The sequence below is a fragment of the Sapajus apella genome, unplaced genomic scaffold (genome assembly GCF_009761245.1).
Source record: "Sapajus apella isolate SASKATOON/1434 unplaced genomic scaffold, GSC_monkey_1.0 scaffold4, whole genome shotgun sequence".
Classification (NCBI taxonomy): domain Eukaryota; kingdom Metazoa; phylum Chordata; class Mammalia; order Primates; family Cebidae; genus Sapajus; species Sapajus apella.
In genome coordinates, this window is record NW_022436944.1 from 51,404,163 (window position 1) to 51,429,082 (window position 24,920).

At 46.3% G+C, this 24,920-nt stretch overlaps 1 protein-coding gene across 3 annotated transcripts in view; it reads right to left on the bottom strand.

Annotated features, from left to right (window-relative positions):
- Positions 1 to 24,920, bottom strand: part of OSBPL10 (oxysterol binding protein like 10) — a 336,422-nt gene that overhangs the window by 21,561 nt on the left and 289,941 nt on the right. For 2 of the 3 annotated variants that reach the window (XM_032268463.1, XM_032268480.1), the window contains 2 exons: positions 20,472 to 20,621; positions 1,733 to 2,213 (listed from right to left, as the gene is read on the bottom strand). In XM_032268463.1, coding sequence (XP_032124354.1) covers positions 1,733 to 2,213; positions 20,472 to 20,621 — 631 coding nt within the window. The remainder of the gene's footprint in view (positions 1 to 1,732; positions 2,214 to 20,471; positions 20,622 to 24,920) is intronic. The other variant, XM_032268472.1, reaches the window with a different exon arrangement.

A 24,920-nucleotide genomic window follows, 5' to 3' on the forward strand; every position in this document is an offset into this window, starting at 1 on the left:
CAGCTATCTCAGCAGTCTCAAGGCCTTAACGATTTCATTTCCGTATGAAACTCCAGCTCGCACACACAATTGCCCCCTCTAGCGCTCCCTTCCATGACTCAACTCTAACAACCCTCCCATGCTCTCCCTCCAAAGTAGCCCAACACCCAGCCCTGAGTCTCCCCATCTCAGTTAATGGCTAGTCCATTCTTCCAAGTGCTCCGGACCATACCTTAGCAAGCCTTTCTCTCATGCTCCACATCCCATCCAGATCCTGACTACGCCACTACTGTTACTTCCTCTACCATTTTCCACCTGCTCCAAGCCACCATCCGCACCTGCTTAGTGATTCTAGCGACCTCCTCCCTAGTCTTCTTGGTTTGACCATTGCCCCCGCCAGGGTCTGTTTTCAACAAATGGCTGGAGCAGTCTTGCTAGACTCTGCGTTTGAGCCTGGTACTCTCCAGCTCAAAAGCGCCAGTGGCCTCACAGCTCCCTCACTGTAAGAGCCAGCGTCTCCAGCAATAGCCCATGAGGTCCAACGCGCTCTGGCCGCCCCCACCTCCCTGACCTCCGCCTGCATCGCATGCCAGGGACATGCTACCTCCAGGCCTCTGCCTCGTTCTTTCCGCACACAGACTGTTTCCCAGGGATCTCTAAGGCTTGCCTTGCCCCCCTTTGCCCCCTTTGGGTCTTTGCTCAAATGGTCACCTTAGCGAGGCCTTCCTACCGGCCAGCTCATCTGAAAGCTCAACTGCCCTCTCCCTCGTCCCCGCACCCCCACCTGCCTTATGTTTCTCTACAGCACTTACCATCCTTCAACTTACCACACAATCAATTACGTTCACTTACTTATTTCATTTCTCCATGAGAAAGAAGGAGAACAGAAACATCAAAAGAACAGATCTTTTTTGGTTTGTTTTGTTTACTCAAATGGCCGCAGCTCCTAAGTCAATGTCAAGCATCTAGTAAGTGCTCAATAAAAATGTGCTAAGTGAATGAAAGGTGCCCTTATCTCATGGGGTTTTGGAAGGGCTTCTAAGGAGCCATGTACTCTCTGAAACTCAAAGAAAAATTTTAAGTTAGATTCTCTTTTTCTAGGAAGAGAATCACAGCTTTAGCGCCTCGAGGAGATTTGTGACAAAAAAAGTTGAAGAACCAGTAACACAGACGCTTGAATTTAACAAGGATTATTATAGGTTTCTTCAAACAATGAATACACTTCATTCACAGCTACTTGCTAAAATAAGAAGGTGTGATCCACCAGTGGCGTGATTATACTATGTTCTTGCTTCAGAATTTCTAGCATAGAGTCAAAAGATTTGTCTTGGGAATTTTTATGAGCAGATTTTGAATAGGCAGCATGATTATCCTCATTGTCTGTGAGCCAGAACACTGGTGAGAATGAATAAAAATGTGTTTTCACAGATTTGGAGGCCAACTACTATATTCACGCAATGCTGAAAAAAAAAAAGTACCTATAAGGCACGTACGCACGTGTACAGCATGAGAAGGTCCAGGTGGGAAGGTCCAGGTAGGCGGCTGTCAGGCATATAGTCGAACACCTTGGCCCCACTGGGAAATTACCAGATCTTGTCCCAAAATAACAAAACCCACCCCCTTTACCACCCACCCTCTAATTCCAAAACCAGTCAAAAACAAAAAATATTCCACACACAAAATTATCAGTCATCTACCAGGTATGGAAATGTCACTGTGTAAGAGCCAAACTCCAACATACGACATGGCTTACCTTCCCCTATCATAGAGACCCCCACGGACATGCCCATGAACTTGCTTTTGGTCCATACGTGAGTGTTGACGCACAGTCTCTTCTCCTTGCACTCACAGTAGAAGCAGGAGATGGGTGGGTGATGGGACACTTGCTCAGCCACAAACCTTAGTTTGTAGCTTTTGGAAGGGTCATCGGCCATAGTGTGTTCATGACAGCCGGCAGGAGAGTGGGGAGCAGTCCTCTTAGGCTTGACCTTGTCCTTGGGAACCTCCCAGGAGCAGTGAAACGTCTCGCCTATGATGGGGTTGTACGGCTTCTTGGCCAAAGCGCCCTTGCGGCCCTCATGAAAGGCTGTGAGGTAATACTCCACGAAGCAGATGACTCTCTCCTCTGGCGTGGCCCCAGCAGTGATGGCCAGCAGTAGGTCTGGGTGCGCCATAAAATCTGCATACATCTCCAACAAAGATCGTTTCTCCAGGATAAAGGTGGGAAGCACCACCTGCATTTGGAAGGACACAAAGACAGAAATCTTTGGGATCACAAGGAAAAGCTGAAAAGAAAAAGTAAAGGCTGCAACCACCGTCACGCAAATTCACAACGTCCCCAGCCCGGGAACAGTCTGTTTTGACTTGTGCACAAATGACAAATAAGGGAAATGACACAAAAGAAAGAAGAGGCAGCAGAATCCGCGGGAGCCCAGCTCTGTGGACAAGGCTGTTCTGAGTGGTCTTCCTCCTTGCTTTCCTGGGCTAACACAGCAGTCCCTGCCCGTCTCCACTGCCATCTCTCTCCTAACTCTCCATTATTTAGGGATGTGAAGAAAACAGCCCAGAAGGGCTTTTCTGTATTCGGCCTGCCATCAGGCACGACCAAGGCGGGGTACTCAGTGTGTTCCCACAAACATGGATACTGGGGTTTGTGGTGCCATTTCATAGGGGGTCCAGGCAGACGAGGACCCACCACCGATGACAGTGTGCACTGGGAGACGCTGTTGGAAGAATGGTGTACATGCCCCGCCATGACCGAGGAAGGGGAGGACTGTGGAAAGGGCCCAGCTTCGGGAGGAGGCAGGCCCGTCAGCAGGCAAATGTCCACAGAGCTGCTGCAGAGAAGAGGGGCCATGGCGATTCCATCTGCGGAGATCGATCCTCGAGGTTGGTCCAGAAGAAACCAGGGGACGTTACAAAGTAGGCTGGCACTTAACATACAGAACCTGCTGCTAAAGGATTGGTAGACTGGCTACCGCTAGGTTTGCTACTGGCACCATCACTGAACACAGACATTGTGGAGGCCGGGAGGACTCTGGTGGAGACAAGACAGAGACTCCTCATTGATCCAAAGTAGATCCAGATGGTCACTCAGGGGCTCCACAACCCCAAATACCTGTAACCCAATGATTACTTAGTCGTTTGCTTTAAGTGAGATCACTTAAAGGGTATTTTGAAACTGGGAAGCCCATAACTCACTACTGCTACTGTTGTTTAAAGGAGAGAAAGTCCATTTTTCACTGTCCCAGTGTGATCTTAAAATAACTGAGTTATCGAGTGTTTGGTTTTTTGTCTTTTTTTGGTTTTGAGCCGGTCATCTCCTGTCGCCCAGGCGGGAGTGCAGTGGCGCTGTCCGGCTCACTGCAACCTCCACCTCCTGGGTTCAAGCCACTCTCCTGCCTCATCCTCCCGAGTAACTGGGACTACAGGCACATGCCACCACACCTGCCTAATTTTTTTTTTTTTTAATTTTAGTAGACACGGGGTCTCACCATGTTGCCCAGGCTGGTCATGAGCTCCTGAACTCAAGTAATCTACCCACTTCAGCCTCCCAAAGAGTTATCGGGTATTAATAATCCACCCACTTAGCTGCAACACACAGCCAGCCTTAACACAGAGCCTCTCATCCTGTTCCTCCTCATTGGACCCACAGGATTTTGAAGCTGGAAAGCCCACCCAGACCTGCTGGGCCATGCAGGGAACACGCCAGGTACCCCCGAGTTGACCAATACCATGGGGCTGGTTGACAATCTCTCTTTATGTAACTAATTCTGTCCTTCCTTTCTGTAGCCCCGAACTCCGGTGAAAACATTTGGGAGGCTGTATGATCATGGGCCGCAAGTATCACACAGGCTCACTGATCTGTAACCCTGACTCCACTTCCGGTTACAACACCCTTCCCTGCAAATGACTGGGCCATGGTGGAAGGGAAAAGAGAGGTTGCTGTGCTTGGAGCCTGTCCCCTCCCAAATGCAGGTTGAAATCTGAACCCGGTGTGGCAGCGTTAGGAGGTGGGGACTAGAAGGGGTGGAGGTTATAGGAGCAGATCCCTTAGGAAGAGATGAACGCCGTCCTTCAGGAGCGAGTTCTCACTCTCTTGGGGCTGAATTAGGGATCGCAAAAGCATACTGTTCTAGAAACGACTCTGACTTCCTAGACTCTTGTGCTCGCCATGTGATCTCTGCACACACCCGCTTCCTCTCCTGCCATGTTTTGACCCAGCACAGGGCCCTCACCAGAAGCCAGCCAGCTGTGACACTATGCTCTTCAACTTCCCAGCCTGCAAAATGGTGTGTTACATAAATGTATTTTTCTTAAAACGACTCAGTCTCAGCTGGGCACAGTGGCTCATGCCTGTAATCCCAGCACTCTGGGAGGTCGAGGCAGGCAGATCACCTGAGGTCTGGAGTTTGAGACCAGCCTGACCAACATGGAGACACCCCATCTCTACTAAAAATACAAAATTAGCCAGGCATGGTGGGGCATGCCTGTAATCCCAGCTACTCGGGAGGCTGAGGCAGGAAAATCGCTTGAACCCAGGAGGCGGAGGTTGCAGTGAGCCGAGATCGCGCCATTGCACTTCAGCCTGGGCAACAAGAGCGAAACTCCGTCTCAAAGGAAAAAAAAAAAAAAAACACAACGAAAAAACCCTATTCAGTCTCATTCTGTCACAGCAACACTAAAGGGACTAATACAGATGTCCAGAGAGAGACAGGCAGACATGACAACAGCAAAGTACCGAAATTTCAGAGGAAACCAGAAAAAGCCCCGTCTGCTAGAGAGGTAAAGCTTGGTGGATCTCTTTTAATGCTTTTCTATCTTTCATTTAAAAACTGTGTCAGGAGAAAATGTACCAGTGCTAAATAAAAAGGCAGCCAGATGTAAAATTGAACATGTAATACAATCCAAGAATCATAAAAACACTCAAAATGTGAACATGTCTGTCTGGGTGATAGAACTGAGTGATTTTACACTTTTTTTTTCTGATTATCTTTCTGCTTTGCTTTTGTAATACATAGGAAGCAGCAGCATTATTTTAAAACACAACTATGCAAATCGATGGAGGTTCCTGATTTTCTTTAACCCACAACTTGACAAAATTAAGAATCTGGCTGCTCTAGGATCTCATCTGGCCAAGAAAAGTGTTAAGTATGGAACAGCCTTCAGATGCCAACTCTATTTACTTCTGATGCCTTTTTGTGGGGACAGGTCATCAATCAGGAGCCATCACCGTGCTCTCTGGGGGCTGCTGTTCCAATGAGGCTTCAGTGGGGTCAGGCTGCTGTGTTCTCCCACCACGTAGCTGTCCAATGGCAGAGTAAATGACCCCCAGACACTCACCACACTTCCCTCTTCTGCCCCCGAATTGCCCAAGGGCTCCTCTATGAACTCCACCCAGACAAGGTGGCACAGCTGAGGAACGTGGATTTAAGCAGCCTGGAAATCCCTTAATGAAGCGAAATCAATGACAGAGGACAGACTGCCACAAATGTCTGCATCTTCATACCTTCCCCAAGTGACTCCATCTCCTGCTCTCTCCCTTCCCGGTCCACGGGGCCCTCTGATCAGAAGGCAAGCCAGGGAAGGGGAAGGGCAGAAATATACACTGCAGTCATCAGCTCTGACGAGTGTAACTTCAAACAAAGATAATTTCATGACCTTGGCTCAGGCCTTTTCCCCATTCTATAGCAATAAAGCTTCTATGGCAGTAATTCCACCTCTGGACAAGAATCCTCATGTTTATACCCAAGTTTAAAGTTAACAAGGAACATCAACTATGATACTTACTCTCTAGTTACATACTTCTGAGAAGGACAAGAATTTAAGATGTTTCCCCTAATTTAGTCAGCATTTCTGAACTCAGAAGCTAAAGATTAAAAAAATAATAATAAGTAAATAAGAAAAAGAAGTCTACTTGGAGCCCTGAGTCACTGAATGTCAGAACCAAAAAGCAGCCTTGAAGATGATTTGGTGCACTGCCCTGGTCCCATAGGTGAGGGCATGATGCCGTGGCCGCCCAGTGGCTGAGCAAGCAGGGAACCTCAGGCTCCCGGTGGCCACCTCCGAGTCCCTGCCATTACCTGATGATACATACTGATTATCTGTTTCTGGTTAACAAGAACAACTTCTCAGCCAGGTGCGGTGGCTCACACCTGTAATCCCAGCACTTTGGGAGGCCGAGGCAGGTAGATCACAAGGGCAAGAGATCGAGACGATCCTGGCCAACATGGTGAAACCCCATCTCTACTAAAAATTCAAAAAATTAGCCGGGCGTGGTGGCGCATGCCTGTAGTCCCAGCTACTTGGGAGGTTGAGGCAGGAGAATTGCTTGAACCCAGGAGGTGGAGGTGGCCGTGAGCTGAGAATGCGCCATTGCACTCCAGCCTGGGCAACAAGAGCAAAACTCCATCTCAAAAAAAAAAAAAAAAACAAAAACAAACAAACAAAAAAAAAACTTCTTTCATTGGACGAGGAAGATAGCTAGGATGTCTGGGCCACCCCATCTGCTGTCATGGATTAAGAAGAGGGGGAAGGGCCAGGCATGGTGGCTCATGCCTGTAATCCCAACACTCTGGGAGGCTGAGGCAGGAGGATCACTTGAGCCAAGAGTTTGAGACCAGCATGGACAACATAGTGAGAACCCATCACTACAAAAAAACAATAATTAAAAAATTTTTAAAAAGAAGTGGGTGAAGGAAAAAGAATGGGGAAGAGAGTAGAACATGAGCCCCACCTCCTCAGGCCGTTTCACTCTTCCCAACAAGGCAAGCAAATCTACTATGCCAAACATTATCATTAATATCACACATGGGAGGGGGATCGTTGCAATGCAGTGAGGGTATGGCAGGCGTGGCTCCCAGACTGGCCGTCCAGCCTCCAGCAACACCTCCAACTCCCCTCCACGCCACAGACAGAGTCACCTTGCTAACATCTCTGTAAGAGATAAAGTCCAACCTGGTCCCCACTTCCCTCTGGTCTCACACAGTATCCTGACTGTCTGCTCCCATCCCTCCCTGCACAAAACTCCCCTCACATACACACACTTCCTTTTCTGCCCTTTCTCCCCCCTTGTCTAGGTGACAAAAAGCTCATCGGCTCAAGTAGTTCTCTCCTCTGTGAAGCTTTTTTTTGTTGACAGTTCCTACTTCCAAGGCTAAAGCAACAACCCCCACCTTTCCTGTCCTCAGCACCTCACACATACCTCCACCTCCAAAGCTCTTTTCCACTTCCTAATGCACACATTTCCAAACTGTAAACACTTAGAGGACAGACACCTGACTCCCTCGTACATTAGCAAAACACAAGACAAACAGATGAATTCCACGAGACACCTGTTTCCTCTGACATGTTTAAGTTCCCCGTATTTTTAAATGCAGATTCTCATTCACCATGCTTTTGATTTTCTGACTAGATCCAGCCAAGTTTTCAGTTGCTGCTACTCTCGAGGAAAACGAGAATATTCACATACACACCAAAGAACTTCTGGGCTAAAGCCAGCTTACATAGAATGTAGCTTATTTTGGGAACATGTTTTTGGGGCTAAGGAACCACAGAGCCTGACGTATCAGAAGTGCGCTCTAAATGTCTAATGAATGCGTGGATTCAAACGTGGTCTGCCCCACGCTCTACTGGATCTCCTAAGACATCGTCGGTGCTGAACACAATGTGGCTAGGTGACCTCCAGGATGGGCCTTCAAAGGCTCCAAGGGAGGCAGAAGGAATGAAATCGCCTAGTCGGAAGGCATCTTCACAATCGCTTTCCCAAAAGGAAAAAAGGCTCTGCTCAGCTGCTTCTGCCAGTTAGTACTGTCCAAATTGCTTAATCTGACTCTTAACTATGAGGGAAAAAAAATCAAATCCAAACTGAGGAAGAGTCTGGGGAAAAAAAAAAAAAGCAAAGAAAACCTGACTTGAACTCTTCGGTATCATCGCCATTAAAGGTTAAAAAAAAAAAAAAAAAAAAAAAAAAAAGGAGGCGGGGGGGAATTTTCTAGGCTAAAGGGGACTAGAGACATCATAATGACCAAATGCGACATAATCTGGGTTGGATTCTGGAGTTTACACACAGTCATAAAGGACATGATTGGGACAAGTTGGGAAAATTTACCATGGGCTGAATATGAAATAATATTGCTTCAATGTGACATTTCCCAATATGACAAATGTATACCATAACGTCCTTGTTCTTAGAAGATACTCGCCAAAGGGTAGGGGAGAACTGACATGATGTCTGCAACATACTCTAAAATGGTTAATCAAAAAATAAACATACACGTATGATATGGTGTAGCTGTGTCCCCATCCAAAGCTCATCTTTAATTGTAACTCCCTCAATTCCCACGTCATGGGAGGGACCCAGTGGGAGGTGACTGAATCACAGGGGCGGGTCTTTCTTGTGCTGTTCTCATGATAGTGAATAAGTCTCACAAGATCTGATGGTTTTACAAAGAGCAGTTTCCCTGAACACGCTCTCTCTCTTTGCCAGCTGCCATATATGTAAGATGTCACTTGCCCCTCCTTGCCTTCTGCCATGATTGTGAGGCCTCCCCAGACATTTGGAACTGGAAGTCTGTTAAACCTCTCTTTCTTCCCAGCCTCGGGTATGTCTTTTGTCAGCAGCATGAAAATGGACAATACAATGTGTAACACACATATATACATGCATGTGTATGGATAGAGTTCTGGAGGGAGAGAGCTCTGAGAGCTAGAGAAAAAAATGGAAGGAAGGAGGAGGGGAGGAGAGAGGCTGACACAGACGGAAGAAGGGAGAAGAAATGCAAAGTACAAAATGTTAATAATTTGCCAAAAAAGATGAAGAACATATGGGAGTTGATAGAATTTGGATTTGCGTCCACGCCCAAATCTCATGTCAAATTGTAATCCCCAGCACTGGTAGAGGGGCCTGGTGGAATGTGACTGGATCATGGAGGTACACTTCCCCTTGCTGTTCTCATGATAGTGAGTGCTCATGAGGTCTGGTTGTTTAAAAGTGTGTAGCACCTCCCACTTCACTCTCTTTCTCCTGCCCTGGCCATGTAAGACGTTGAGAGCTTCCCCTTTGCTTTCTGCCACGATTATAAGTTTCCTGAGGTCTCCCCAGAACCTGTACAGCCTACAGAACCGTGAGTCAATTAAACCTCTTTATAAATTACCCAGTTTCAGGTAGTTTTTTATAGAAAGGCAAGAACTAATACAAGAGTCCATTGTGCTATTCCTGCAATTTTACTGTAGACTGGAAAATGTTCAAAATAAAAAAGTTGAAGGAAAAAGAAAAAAGGATCTACTGGGGATACAATAGCTGAGAACATAATAATTTTCAAAGACAACCTTCCCCAAATTGCAGACTGAGGGAATATGGGCTCACAGCCAACATCAAGTCCAACCTACTAGGTATGCATTCTGTACTTTAAAATGATGTGGCTTTGTCGGAGAAGGAAAAAAAATAGAATACCTGGAGAGATGGAGCAGAATGGGTTGGGAGTAGAATTACTATTTCCTCTTTCATATTCTGTTGTGTGTTTCATTGGTGTTTGCGCAGAATATCAGATCAGCTTCAAAACCAGCACCTGAACACTCTGGACAGGATGTCAACTTTTCATTAAAACAGACTTCCTAGTCTGGTCTGATTTCTTTCTCTCATACAATCTCCTGGGCACCCTTTCCTTTTTTTTGGTGTGTTTGCAAATAAGTCATTTAATCATCCATTTCTTGGACAGTGGACACCGGGGATACAGAGCCAATAAGTGGTGATACTAGCTAGGCTGTCTGCCTCCAACAGAGGGTGAGTGATGGCCCAGCTGTTCAGACTGAAGGCATCCAAATGGCCTGAAATCACTGCTGCGGATTTACCGAGCCATCAATAAAGAATGCCTTTTCTCCCATTAACATAATTAAGACAATGAACCATTTTGGGGGAAGGAAAAAGAGAGGATCTGCACTAGGGACTCAGAGAACAATTAATTGCCTTTAAAGTTGCATCAATCTAGAAGTAAATAACTCATCTTCAGGCTGGGCTCTTAGACTCTTAGAAATCTGAAATAAACGATCAACCTCACCCATACCGGAAAGGAAAGGACACCTGGAAAGAGGGATAGTCTCCTCCCCAGAGCAGAGAGCAAAGCTGGCCTCTGCAAAAAGAAGGCCCAGAGCAGGTGCAATTTTCTTCAAAAAGAAACACCAGGTGGCTGGGTGCAGTGGTGCAGACCTGTGATCCCAGCATTTTGAGAGGCTGAGGTGGGAGGATCGCTTCAGCCCAGGAGTTCAAGACCAGCCTGGCTGCAAGACGTTGCCTCTACACAAAAAATGTTTTAAAATTAGCCAGGTGTGGTGGTGCATGCCTGCAGTCTTAACGTAGTCTTATCAATTTGTAGGCTGAGGCAGGAGGATCGCTGGAGCTCAGGACTTCCCAGCTGCAGTGAGCTATGACTGCGCCACTCTACACCAGCCTGAGCAACACAGCAAGACCTTGTCTCTTTAAAGAAAAAGGAATGAAAGAAAAAAGAAATACCAGTTCATATCCCTGGGACTCACCTTCATATTTTGTCCTTAGATTAGCAAACACACCCAGTGCAGACAAGCAAGCAGAGCAGCCTAGGCCACCACAAAGGTTCATTTATGTCCTCCTTTGCGAAGTACACAAAAATCCAATTTTACAAAATAAAGCATCAATAATTCACATTGCCAAAAAGCGTCTTTACTTAGCCAACCTTTTCTCTGGGTTTCCTTAACCTGCCAGCTCCCTTCACACCCGTTTCATGGTGCCTGAAACATTATAAAAAGCATTCATTAAAATTTTTGTTAGGCGAGAGGAGTTTGAAATAAAATTTTATTTTTTCCAAGAAGATATTTACTACATAGAAAGATATCTGTTGAAGTTAATCCCTGCGTTCTTCCAGAGTCCTGGACATCAGCTCACAGAAGGAAGTCAGTTGGGAGCAGACCATCATCTCTTAGCAGTGACTAGCCATGTGTACTACTTGGCAAATTCATCTCCCTAGGACTCAATTCCTCAGCTATAAAGTGGAGAAAACACAAATATCAACCTTCTAGGTTGACTGTATTAATGACATTGTTAAATTAGGCCAGTGCCTCCCTAGCACCCAGGAAGTGCTCACTCTGTGTTGGCTCAGATTATAGATCCCTGTAATCAGGGATCAGTAACCTCACTTAGAGACCAGGGAAGATACGAACAACAGAGATTAGACACAAACTCATCACATAATATTTCTGTCACAATGTTGAAAGCTAAAATGACCCACAATGCCTAGAGCAACCCCTGGGCCACCTCTGATACTTCTGTAAATAATCAATCACCTGCTCAGAGAAAAAGGAGAAATAATTGTGTAAGACAAAAACATTGCTGTAAGAATATATAAAATCTTTCAGACTTAAACTGTTTTTAGAGCTCAAGCCAGCCCACAGCACTTGGGTTACACATTCATTATCTTGGGTAATCTTCTTAGAAGCCTGTAAGCAGGTGCAACGATTCCATTTTACAGAGGAGGAAGCTAGTATCCACAGAGGTTTTGCAATTTACAATGGCTAAATCAGAGGAGAGCTGGAATGCCAATCAATTCTGCTTGGCCAAGGCCCATGATAGGTCGCTCAGTGCCCCCAACAGGCCTGAAGACTACTTTCTAGAAGTGTGGATTGTGATTCTGTCCTGCCACCAGGACAGAAAGGGAACACGAAGATTGCATAACTGTGTCCCCTCATGAAACAGATTTACACAGACAAGCCTAGGGAAGCCAGGTCTTGACTCTGTCTTCTATTAAAAGGCAAACACTCAGGAGAGATAACAGGCTTTGCTTGACAGTACACTGAAAACCAGATTCAGGGAGAAGAGGAGCTGGAGGGATCTGGAAAGGGAAGTGGACGCAGGACTAGGGAGACCAGAGACCCCGAGGTCCATGTCTCTGCCTTGCAGGGTTCATTTCCAAATTAAACCCTGGTCTTCTGACTCTTTTCATAAAAATTTCCCTTTTACAAGAAGGAGCTTAATCACAGCAATGTTAATCTTAGCATATTGTGACTGACGCTAGAAAATGACCTAATAAAATAACGCAATCAAAGGAAAAAAGCTGTATGCCCAAGAAGATATTCACTATACCATTATCTACAACACCAAGAAGCCACAAGTAAACAACATGACCAACCACTATTTGTTGGGAAAATTAATGACAATGCAGCAATGTGGTCGAATGTTATATATCCATTAAAGCGTACACAGGTAACGATGTCATTTTCCGTAAACCCATGGTGAGTACATGATGTCTGTTGTAGTGTGATTCTATATTCCAGGAGTTGACAAATACAACCAATGGGCCAAATCTCCCCACTTGCTTTTACAACCAGTTTTATTGAAACAAACTATACCCATTCATTTCTGTATCATCTACGGCTACCTTTGTGGTCAAATGGCAGAGTTCAATGGTTGCAGTAAACAGAAGATGGCCTGTAAAGCCAAAAACACTTGTTATCTGGCATTTTATTCAATTAATTTTTTGTTCTTTTTTGAGACAGAGCTTTGCTCTTGTTGCCCAGGCTGGAGTACAATGGCGTGATCTCGGCTTATTGCAACCGCCACCTCTCAGGCTCAAGTGATTCTCCTGCCCCAGCCTCCCGAGTAGCTGGGATTATAGGCACCTGTCACCGTATCTGGCTAACTTTTTGTATTTTTTAGTAGAGATGGGGTTTCACTATGTTGACCACAGCTAGTCTCGAACTCCTGACCTCAGGTGATTCGCTGGCCTCAGCCTCCCAAAGTGCTGGGATTACAGGCATGAGCCACCACGTCCAGCCAAATAAAAAAATTTTTAAGACAAGGTCTTGCTCCGTTGCCCAGACTGGAGTGCAGTGGTATGATCACAGTTCACTGCAGCCTCAAACTCCTAGGTTTAAATGATCTTCCTGCCTCAGCCTCCCCAGTAGCTGGGACTATAGTTGTGTGTTACCCCACCTGGCTAATTAAAAAATATTTTTTGGTAGAGACAAGGTCTTGCTATATTGCTCAGACTGGTCTCAAACTCCTGGCCTCAAGCAATCCTCCCACCTCAGCCTCCCAAAGCACCGGGATTATAGATCTGAGCCGCCTGTCTGACCTTTCAGAGGAAATGTTTGCTGGCCGGGCACAGAGACTCGGGCCTGTAATTATCCGAGAATACACACCTATATTATCCATATATTTTATATTCTTTTGTAACTATTCAACATTTAATTTTAAAATTATTGCAATTTTTTTAAAAGTTTCAATGAATATTGCTGTGACTTTTGACACACGTAGCCAATGCTTTCTGAAAATGCAATCAATTTATAATGCCATCAGCAAGGAGCTGGGGTAGCATTTTTACTCTGTACACACTACATATGTATTCTACTATTTTGTTGCTGATTTAGAAGGTCTAAAATGGAGTGTGTCAAGGTCATTTTATTTTTGCATTTCTTTGATTAGTAACGACTTAATTCTTTAAGAGTCATAGAAAATTATCTCAGCAAGCTTCTCTTTCAAAGCATGAATCGTGTCTTGTCTCATGAGTTCCTGATCTCCGAGCTATGAATTGGGAATCTTTAGGTTAGGGACCTCATCACCGGAGGACAGCTCAGTCCACTAGTTTTAGCTACAATCTGCATCCCCACCTCCTACCTACTCTCTAAGGCCAGCTGTTCTCTCTGAAAGGGCTCAAAATACACTGTTCGAGATTTTTCTATATCTGTAACATTGGAGTTTGGACTAAATCCTCTGAGAAATCCACGTAGGGTAACAAACAGGCACACACATCCTAGGCTGTGCCATTATCTGTAACTGCCACCCATAAGCTCAGGTTCAAGCATCCCTCTCTGCTATTGCCCCATATGTCCCATTCACTCCATCTAGTCCCCAGTCCCACCAGGACCTTTGACCCACTGACCTTGCACCATCCACCACCCGCTGTGGTCTCACTTCCCTCCGCTCCCAGTATAGAGTCCCTGGGCCAACCCTATACTTCCTCCTTTTGATCTGCCCCAAGCAACTCTGCCACTCTCTCCCTCCATCCAGGCACCAACCGAGCAAACCTTACCTCTGTTTAATCCAAACCCTCACATCCTGTTTGCCTCAGTCAGGAAGCTCAGCTCTCCTGGGGAAACAGAGACAACATGCAGACTCCTCGTTTAAATTCGCAAGCTCAAAACCTTAAGTGGCCCCCTGGTGCAGTGTGGCAATCCTCCTACCTGCTTCCTCTCCCCACAACCACGTCTTTCCAGCCTTCTCCTCCCTTCTCAAACCTCTAATACCCCTTTGCTCTTTAGCACTCTCAGATGGTCACCTTCCCACTTTTTTCACTGGGAAAACCGAAGCAGTCCAGAGAGAAGGTTCACGTGATAATGATAACAGCAAACACGCACAGCGCTCACTCTGTGCCGGGCACTGCTCTGCGTCCTTCACACATGTCACTGTGCATACCTACAGAGAGGCCCTATGAGGAAGGTGCAATTAGCAACCCCCTTTTAAAGATGAGAAAACAGAGGCACTCAGATGCAAGGTAATACATAGACAGGAACTCTGTGGAGACGCCAGCCCAGGCAGTCTGGCTCAGAGCCATGTGCTTAATCACGGGGCTCTGCCAACAGTCTTCTCGTGTCTGCACCGCTCTCTCTGCCTGTCCTCCTGCTGCAATGGACGATTGTCCTATCTCTGGCTGACCCCCCTTCCATGCGCTGGATCCCATGCCCTCACACCTCCTCAAATTCCCACACTCAACTGCTTCCTCTCTCCTGCGGCATTTTTTCCTCTGTCTCCTAATCTCAGCATTCAAGCATCTTAAGAAACCAACCCTCTCTTAATTTCAGACACTCCTACAGTTTCCACCCAATTTTCTGTTCCCTTTATATCAGAGTTCCTTTAAAGGGCTATCTTTCTTCCCCATTTTTATACCAGATTTTTTCCCACTCTCCCTTGAATGCACTCCAATCAGACTTTGGCAAAGCCGCATACAATGGTCCATTTGCAGACCCCAGCTTTCTGGACTCATCAGCAGCAATTCAACACAGTTGATCAATTCTTTCTTCTCCATGCTCTCTCTTCACGTGGCTTCCACAACATCAGGCTCCTCTGACTTCTATCTTACTTCACTGGCTGAACCTTCTTAATCTCCTTGGCTAGATTCTTCCCATCTCCCTGACCCCTCCATGTTAGAATATCCCAGGACCCTATAATTGGATACGTTTCCCCATGTCTCCACTCACTCTCAAGAGAAACTCATCCAGCCTCGTGGCTTTGAACACCATCTATATACACTGCTTCCCCTCAAACTTGTACCTGAACCTCACTCATGAACTCCAGATTTGTATATATCCAAATGCCTGTCTTCTAGAATGCCCAGTGGATGGATATCTCACATCTAATCAGATCCAAGACTGGATGTGTGATAGCCCCAACATCTCCAACCTGTTCTCCTAGTCTCCTCCTCCTCCGTAAAACAGGGTGTAATCTGTTACACTGGTGGCCCCCAACAAACCACACCTCCTGGAATTTACGCTCCTGCATAGTCCTCCTTCAATCTGACTGGATCTGTGACTTACTTTAATCAATAAAACAGAAGGGACCTTGTGCCATTTTGGGGCCTAAGTCTTAGGAAGGCTTATCAGCTTCCACTTTTGCCCTCTTAGAAGCCTTGAACTGCCATTTAAGAAGTCTGGCTACCTAGCTGGAGTAACTATGTGGGAAGAACACATGGGGAGAGAAAGGTCCTAAGCTTCATAAAGAAAGCAAGCCCGGGTGTTCCAGCCAAGTTCAACTCACCAGCAGACAACAGGCATGAGTGACCACTGGCAAGACCAGCAGAAGAGCTGCCCCGCTGAGCCCATCCCAGATTGCATTACCATGAATAAAAATACTGGGGGGTGATTAGTTACCAGCAATAGACAATTGAAACAAATGGCAACTAATAATAAATGGCAGTTAATAAAACAACAAATGGCAATAATATTAATTATTCTAGCTGTTCAGGCCAAAAATAAAAGAAAAAGAAAAAAATTTAAAAACACAATAAAAAAATAAAAAACCATGAAACAAATGGCAATTAATAATAATTATTATTCTGGCTGTTCAAGTCAAAACTTTAGAGTCATCTTTTATTCCTCTCTTTCTCTCACACTGCACATCATTCGCAAATCCTGTTGGCAATATCTTCTAAGCACATCCAGAATCAGCCACTAGCACTGTGCCACCAGCACCTCACCTGCGTTACTGCAGTAGCTCCTCCTCTCTTCGACCCTGACCCCTGCTGTTCACATCCCAGCCACCGCACGTCAGTCTACTTTTCACAGCTGAGTCAAAATTGCCCTTCAAAAATACAGGCAGGCTTGGTGGCTCACATCTGTAATCCTAGCACTTTGGGAGGCTGAGGCGGGCAGATCACTTGAAGTCAGGAGTTCAAGAGCAGCCGGGGAAACATGGTAAAACCCCATCTATACTTAAATATATAAAAAATCAGCTGGGCCTGGTGGCACATGCCTGTGATCCCAGCTACTCAGGAGGCTGAGGCAGGAGAATTGCTTGAACCTGGGAGGTGGAGGTTGCAGTGAGCCGAGATCACGTGATTGTACTCCAGCCTGGGTGACAGAGCGAGACTCCATCTTGAAAATATAAAATAAAAATAAAACAAAAATACAAGTAAGGTCTCATATTCCCTTGGTCAAAACCCTCCAGTGGCCACCCGTATCACTCAAAACAACCTCCTGAGCCCTCACAATATCCTAAAAGGTCTTATGACTTGCTGTCTCACCGACTCCTCTCCTGCCAATCCCACCCAGTTCACTCTGATCCAGCCACACTGGCCTCTCTGCTCATCCCCAAATGCCAAACAAGGTCCATCTTGGGCCTTTTTCACCCCCATCCTTTCTGGCCAGAACACTCTTCCATAGATGCTCACATGACCGGCTCCTTCATTCAGATCTGGTCTCCATTCAAATGTTACCTAGTAGAATCGTACCCTGACCAGTTTACCTAAGAGGACACATCCCACCCCCATCCCACCACCAGCCACTCTCCCTAACATGCTCTATTTCTCTTCATTATACTTATTCTCCTTCTCCTTTCCTTTTCCCCCCCACCCTTCCCTCTCTCTCATTTGTTTCTTGTCTGTTTTCTTCCATCATTACTCAGGCCCCATCAGGGCATAGACTGTGAATGTTCTGTTCCACTCTCAGTGCCTAAAACTGTATCTGGCATGTGCAGTGTTCAATAAATATATGTTACATAAGTGAACATATTACAAGTCATTGCCTTTCACATCCCTGAAAACTAGGTAAAAATGGTCCTACACCTCCAAGCTCAATATTGGATTTTGTGGGTCCTTCTCCCTGGAGCCTAGAACTTGGCACAACAGTCATGTCAGCATCTCCTGACCACTTGATGCTGCTCATTTGCCCAAGCCTTCCACGGCTTCCCACAGCCCTCAGGATCGAGTCTGTCCCTTTCACATGGCCCACAGGCTCTGCAGGACCTGACCCTAATGCCCACTCCAGGTTCAGCGGAGCCTCTCACCAGCATGCGCAACACTCCAGACCTTCGGGGACCCTCCACCTCACCGTGGCTCCTCCATCGTCTCCTTTTCTAGGCTACCCACAAAGTGTGGAAATACAGTGGGTTCTCCAGCGGGAGTAGTCACCAGTAACTTAGGGTTATGGTGCCACCCTGAGGAAAGAGAGTCAACGAGGGTGCTTCTGGAGGCAGGACCAGCTACATGCTGTGTGGAGCCCAGTGGAAAGTGAAAACACAGGTCCCCTTGTTTCAAAATCATTAAGAATTTCAAGACAGTGATAGCAGGGCATTAAACCAAGCATGGAGCCCTTCTGAGCATGGGGTGCTGAGCAACCTCACAAGTCAAACACCCATGGACCTGGCCCTGTCTGGTAATCACAGTGAACCAAGGCAAGACACATCATTACATGGCCTGTTGTGCTCTGTGACACGTAAATGTGTCAACACCAGCGCATCCTCAGGGACACGGAAGTATACTTGTTTTTGGAGAAAGACTAGACCTTCATCCTTGAGGTGACGAAGATTCTATCTCTTGAGGTGACAAAGATTCTATCTCCAGGGTGCCTGCTCATCAGACACTCCCTTCTGGCTAAGTTCTTCCATGAGTACAGGCTTAACCTAATGACATGGACAAAAGCCAAGAAGAAAAAAGGGACAGTAAGGAGAGAAGAAATTTCATCAACCTTTTTATAACGCAGGGCAACAGAAGCCAAGAAATCTCATAGGATAGTAACAGGTCTACCTCTGTCTCTCACAAGTATTCCCGCCTTCCAAGCTTTCCTTTGGTTTTTGAATGACAGATTCTTCCCAGTAAAATAACTTAATAAACCACAGACAGGAAAAGTTATTCTTTCAGGTACTCAGCTGAGTATTGGGAGAAATGCAACATTTGCTCTTTCAGGAAGAGGCTGGGGCTCTGGAAATGCGAAACAATCAGATCCTAATAAAATAAGAAATAAGAAATGCACAGTTGTGATGATTTCTTTATTTTAGAGCAAGACCAGAATAGCGTGAAGTCGCTCAGACACTCAGCTTGCCATAATATAGTCCCCGCAGCATTTTCTTGCTTCTGACCTTGGCAATTTCAATTTCTCTTGCAATCTCTTTCCTCTATCATTCATGATTCTAGGTCTGAGTTTTGTAAACATTAAAAAAAAAAAAATCCACAATGAGAATATGTTTTACATCATGACCCAGTACACACGTATCCAAAGACCTAGGTTTCATGCACAGAATCCTGTGATGTTTTCTACTGCATTTTATTTCATTTTTGAGAAAGGATGGCCTGACCCCCACTAAACTGGTTTCACAACCCACTAATGATTCATGACCCAGTTTGGAAACACTGTGGTTTGAGATCGTGCTTGTACGCATTATCATCCACACTTCATCAAACTTTAACTCAAGCTCTGTCTGAGTGTCTACACAACCCGCAAGAAGAAAATATGGGCATCTTTTTAAAGCCAAGCATTTAAGTGACTCCTCTAGTGGAAAAACAATAAGCATTTTCCAGCTAGAGGACCGAAATGCAGGGAAGGCAGCAGCATGGAGAACAGGCCGTCACAGCCTGGTGTGCAAAACAGAAGCAGCCACACGGAGGGCAGAGGGTGGTGAAGAGGGAGCTCTCTATGTCGGGCATCTTCAGTGTGGGCCTGCTGTTCTGTTTAAAGTGGCGCAGTCTCCCAGAATATCAGACACACTCACATTCAAACCCATGAAAACATTTCAAAGAAAAGATGTGTCTGTCATCTTAGAGGCTCCCATCTCCTCAACCTCTCTCCTAGCTTCTATAAATGGTTAGTCACTCTGTTCTATCACCTTCCTCCTCAAAGAATCCCTCACACTCCTGCAGCTCCCCTCTCTCTTCCCTGGCCCTCTGCCCAGTCCGAGATGAGACTGTGGAATCCAGACCCTTCACTGTGCTCAACCAAGCCAGCTGCCCTGAGGGCTGCTCCCCAGGCTGGGCCTACGGTGGCTCTGACCATTTCAAGTACATCCACATTTTTCTAGCTGGCCTTCAGAATCTAGAACTTCCACCCTACCACACAGTCAAACCACATAACATAGCATTTTGCAAGGATAAGATGGTCACACACTTGTTAGGAGCTCAGCCTGGGTTAGGTCCACTGCACCCCTCCTGTGATTCTCATGCCACCATGCCAGGAAGGCTCCCAAATGGAGTCACTGGCTGAAAGTGGAACCCGGGAAGGCCAAACTCCAGGCTCTTTCTACCACCTGACAATGACCCAAGGACACCACGCAACCTTTCAGCTACATGTAAAACCGCCTCTCCTGCTTGCCTGCAGAAAGAAACTACAGACTAGAGGGTGACGGGTGATGTATGTGGGACTCTCCCCACGACATCAGTGGTCAGGACACTGGTTCTCTTGGTGAGGTTCCTCGGGGGCGTCCTGCCTGCACTCAGCACCAAGAAGAGCTGATTCCGCTTCCACCCATGGCAATGAGATTTGGATCACCAACAAGGATGCCCTCAGGGACCAGCTATCACAGCCAAGGACAGCCCTTGGCAGGTCATGAGGCTGGGCATACACAGTGGCCTCGCTCCTGGCTCCACCATTTCCCTTCCCCATCTTTCCTCTACGGCCACTGTGTCACAGCCATCTCTGCAGGCCACCTACAATTATCTCTAGAACGCAGCAAGAAACAAAGAAACAGTACCTTGAATTTTCCTTATCATCGCATATGCTTTTTCTGATGTTTTCCCTGCCCTTGTAGAGTAGCAGCTCTTCCAGAGAATCAAAGGCAAGGCTGTCCAGCCCTGAGGATGAGCATTTATGTACAAACGTCTGTTCAAATGACGCCTGGAATATCCATACTTGAAATGCTGACCTTTTCACCACTCCACGCTCCAATCTCACCACAATGAAAAGAATGTGCACAGAGACGGCTTGGGGACAGAGACAGAACCCCAACAACTGGCCACAAATCTGCAAACACGCCGACCTACCTTGGTCAAGTCCATTCCGAGTTTGAGTTGTGAAATGAGATGAAGAATTATACTACGCTGATCCTCCATGACGCCCAATTCTGTCTCTTCCTTATCTTCATTGTCACTTTTTTCATCTTCAGACAAAACCAATTCAGAGCCTGAGTTTGGCTAAAATGAAATCATCAATAAAAATCACCAGGTGGTCCAGCAGAAGATGGAAATACAGTGTATGAATTCACATGCTTCAAAATGACAGAAGGAACCCGATCCCGTCCCAGGCAGGGCTCCTCTGTGACCCAGTCCTATTGGCCACAGGGCAGGTGAGTCCCCTGGGGGTCAGCCCTGTGCCTTGGACACCTCATACCCCCTTCACCTCTCCCATCATCCCCGATTAGTGAAACTAAGGACTTCCCTGACAAAACAGCTCCCCGTTCTTCAAGAAACTAACTATAGTACATGGGTATAAGCCCCCTTCATTTTGCCTATTACCAAGTAGGAGTTGACTAAACTCCCATTAACTTGCACAACCCAGGACACTTAACAGCTAATATAAATTTTTCTGTTTATAAGTAAAAGTTGGATTATCCAGGGACTGACTAAAATTATTCATGGAAAAACACGCTCTAAGACTATCCAAATCAATTAGGATCCCTCTAGCAGGTGTAAGAAAAGGTTGAGAATTGGCATTAATTTAGGGAGGAAGACAACAAATGAAAATTTAAGGCAAAACTCCCGAAACTTTCTAACACTGTGGGATTCACGGTGGCCAACAAACCCTGCTTTCCTTGATGCAAGTTTATTCATTCAATCACTCGATTCCAATTTTTCACATTATATAGAAAACAGGCAACTTAAGAAAGTGTGCAAGGAGATTGCTGCGCATAAAATTTTCCAATATGCAAGTATAAGAACTCTGGCTACAAGATAAACTTGCTCTCAGAGTTCTATTGAAAGAAGTGTCCACATTCCACACTCCACATTTACCTGTGTTCTCATGATGCTTGCTTATATATAAGCAAAACCACTCTGCGAAGGACATTATACATTTCTTTCCAGTTATCAACAGGTCAGACATAATATACAGAAATTCAGAAGCTCAAAGGTATTAAACAGGAAAGGATACAGACTTGCCCAAATGTCCATGCAAAAATTGAACGATTTACTAACCCCATTAGACAGAATCATCTTAAACCTACAGGCTCTGTAACACACAAAGTTTATTTTAGTGGTCAAGGTGTTTAAAACTGCCTGGCCTGACATACCCACACTGACCATTTCTTACCGACATTCCAAAGAGAGGAAATAATGGTGTTGCTTCCCTCCTGGGGTAGGCATTTTCAAAACGTCAGTATAAATAGACATTTTCCATAGACATGCTCCTAAGGTGTTGTCAATCAGCTCTAAATAACCCCAATTCTAAAGAGATGGTTGGGAAGGTCTCAGTGAAGCCCAGACCATACTCCCCCAGCCAGGAGCGAAGTTTTCTTTTGTTATGTGCCCAGTTCTCCAGCCATCTCATAACGGGTATTCTCCGACATCATTAGCAAGTCGCTTTGCTAGATTATGCTGAAATAATTGAGGACTCCTTACCTGGGCTAACCCTAAGAAGAGGAACCAGAGGGAAGTCTCTGAGCTGTGAGCTGCCCTGATTCTACACTGGGAAGTCGAGGGCAGACGGGCGCAGGATCCCAGCACTTACGGCCAGTGGCCCTGGAGCTCTCCTCCAGCTCCACCTCATGACACCCCCTGCTGCTACGTGACAGCTGCTGCAGCCAGCGCCACCGCTGCTGTGAGTCTGGATGGCCACTGCGGAGGTGAGCAGGGCCTCCCTTCTGCCGGTCTGTCCTCCTGGTTCTGCTCCCTTTCGCCCCTTCTGAATCTCAGGGCAGTTTTAAAGTGGGTGGCTGTCCCAGCTCCCTGTGAGCTTGCATTTCCAGTCTACGCTACGGAAGTCAGAGAGCTCAGACACAAATCCCTCCCGATGGCAAAGGTGCCACAGCTGCAGCGTCCTTTGCAGTGACCTGGTATTGGCAGAATTCCCCTCACCACAGCACCAGCTGGGGGAGAAGAGGGCAGCGCCTGGGCATTCTGCTTTGGGAAGAAAAAGGACCATCAAAAATAAGTGAAATCCAACCACCACCGTGTACCCAACAGGTGGAGTAGGGTGCAAAGTCCTTAAACATCTCAACAGGAGAGGCAGCTCCATTTTGCGGGCAATTTTTTTCTGCTTGAAATTAGCTGTTCTCACAAAGAATGGACTGCATACTAAAATCAACTGCTCCAGTGAGGCTGCCATAAACTTCGTGAAACAAAGAATGATTCATTCTTCTAAAGCTATGATTTCCTATTTGCTGAAAAGCCAGTACAGGAAAAATCCTCATCTTTCCCACTCACTGCTATACTCAGTGTGATGTGTTTACAGACCTTCGGGGACCACACCTCCTCCTGCTGTCTGCCTTACTCGAAAATTAAACCCAGCTTGTCCCTGACTTCCAGTAGCCAGAAAGTCAGCTGCATGGTACTAAGTACACAGACGAACGTGAACGCAACCCCCTCCAGCGTTTCCCACTGAAAATCAACAGCACATGTCCTGTTTGTCTGATGATTCCTCTCAAAGACACTGGCTCCAGCAGAGGAAATTAAGCCTGGCGAAGGAGCCCCAGAAGCTGAGTCATCCAGGGTGGCTGGTGGCCCTGAAGTCCTGCCCAGGGAAGAACGGCCATGGAAGCCTGGCACACTACCCCTTGGTGGCACAAATCTGGACCAAGCCATGCCCTAACCTTCAACAAGGACCTAGCACTGTTGTCTCCCACAGCCTCTGAGAACTTGCCCTTTCTCTCCCAATGTGATCTGTAAACAATGCTCCTACCCAGCCTCAAGTAAATAATCAGAGTGAAGCTGGTTTCATACACCATGTTGACAGTAGACATCTTAGAGGACACTTTGATTCCACCCACACTGCAGCTCAGTCCATCTGCACAAAGAGAAGACCACCTCCTGCCCCCATCGCGGTCCAACTTGGGGATACATGGATGGAAAGGTACGCGTAATCAACAGGTCAACTCTGTCTGAAAGAGGTCCATGGCAACATAAATACCAATCTACTGGCATCCACAAAGCACCCACATCAGCAAGCACTGCATAGAATCCGTTTGAAGAGGCAGGTCTTGATGGAGTTTTAAAGATACAAAACCTCCTTCCCTTCTAGGGCCAAGGGTTTGTTGATTCCACTACTCTGATGTGGAATTCAAGGATACTGATCATTATCACCCTTTCTAAGTGCTGTTTGCCATAGTCAGGTCCCCATGCTTACCCATACCCTCATCCCTCTTCTCTTACAAAGAAAGTCCTGCCTGTCTCCTGGGGCCCCTGCACGCCCACCCTCCAACCTGAATCTCTGCGGATTTTCACTTATAAAACATTAACGACTGTCTTGGACTGGGTACGGCGGCTCACGCCTGTAATCCCAGCACTTTGGGAGGCTGAGGTGCGCAGATCATGAGGTCAGGAGTTTAAGACCAGCCTGGCCAATATGGTGAAACCCTGTCTCTACCAAAAACACAAGAACTAGCTGGGCGTGGTGCGTGGTGGCGCATGCCTGTAGTCCTAGCGACTAGGAAGGCTAAGGCAGAAGAATCACTTGAACCCGCAAGGCAGAGGTTGCAGTGAACCGAGACTGCGCCACTGCACTCAGCCTGGGTAACAGAGCGAAACCCATCTCAAAAACAAAAGAAAACAGTAACAACTGTCTCAAGGGCATCAAAGATGACAGAACAGTGTTCCTCCATCTCTGAAGAAATACAAACATGAGAAATGGTTTTATAATGCTGAAAGAATGTATAAGACTTAAGCAGAAGAATCTTCAGATCCCCCCTCCCCCAGAGATTTTTACAAATAAGCCAGCCCAGCCACAAAAATGTATGCAAACTTAAAGATAAAATGGAATTAAATTATGCTTTAAAGAGAAGCAGGCTTTGGAAAAATGAGGATTTTAATAAAAACAGAAATTATGTCTCGATATTTCTACCACACAAACACCTCAGGGCATACGGTACTACCAAAGTCAAGCAACTGTGCCTCTTAGCAAACGGGCAGAATGACAAGCGAAAATTCGATGGGCAGGAAAATAGCTTCATGGTGAGGCTGGGGTTTAGGGACATTTCCCAGTGACTCAGCAGTGACCTGTGCCCAGAGCAAGGGTTCTTGACTTGGGCCTCAGGGATGGCCTGTAATTATCCACCCCATCCTTGAAATTTTATGCAAAAATTGTGAGTCTGGGCATTTTTCTGAACAGGGAGTCCATAGCTCCCACTGGATTCTTAGAAGGGTCTCTCTCTGGCCCTTTGCTGACCTCCAGCCTCTCAAGAACCAAAGGCTGAGCCCATGTGCGAGATGGGCTCTTGGGGTGAGAATGGTCTAATCCAAGACAGTCACAGCATCTACAGATGGATCCTGCCCTTAACCGCA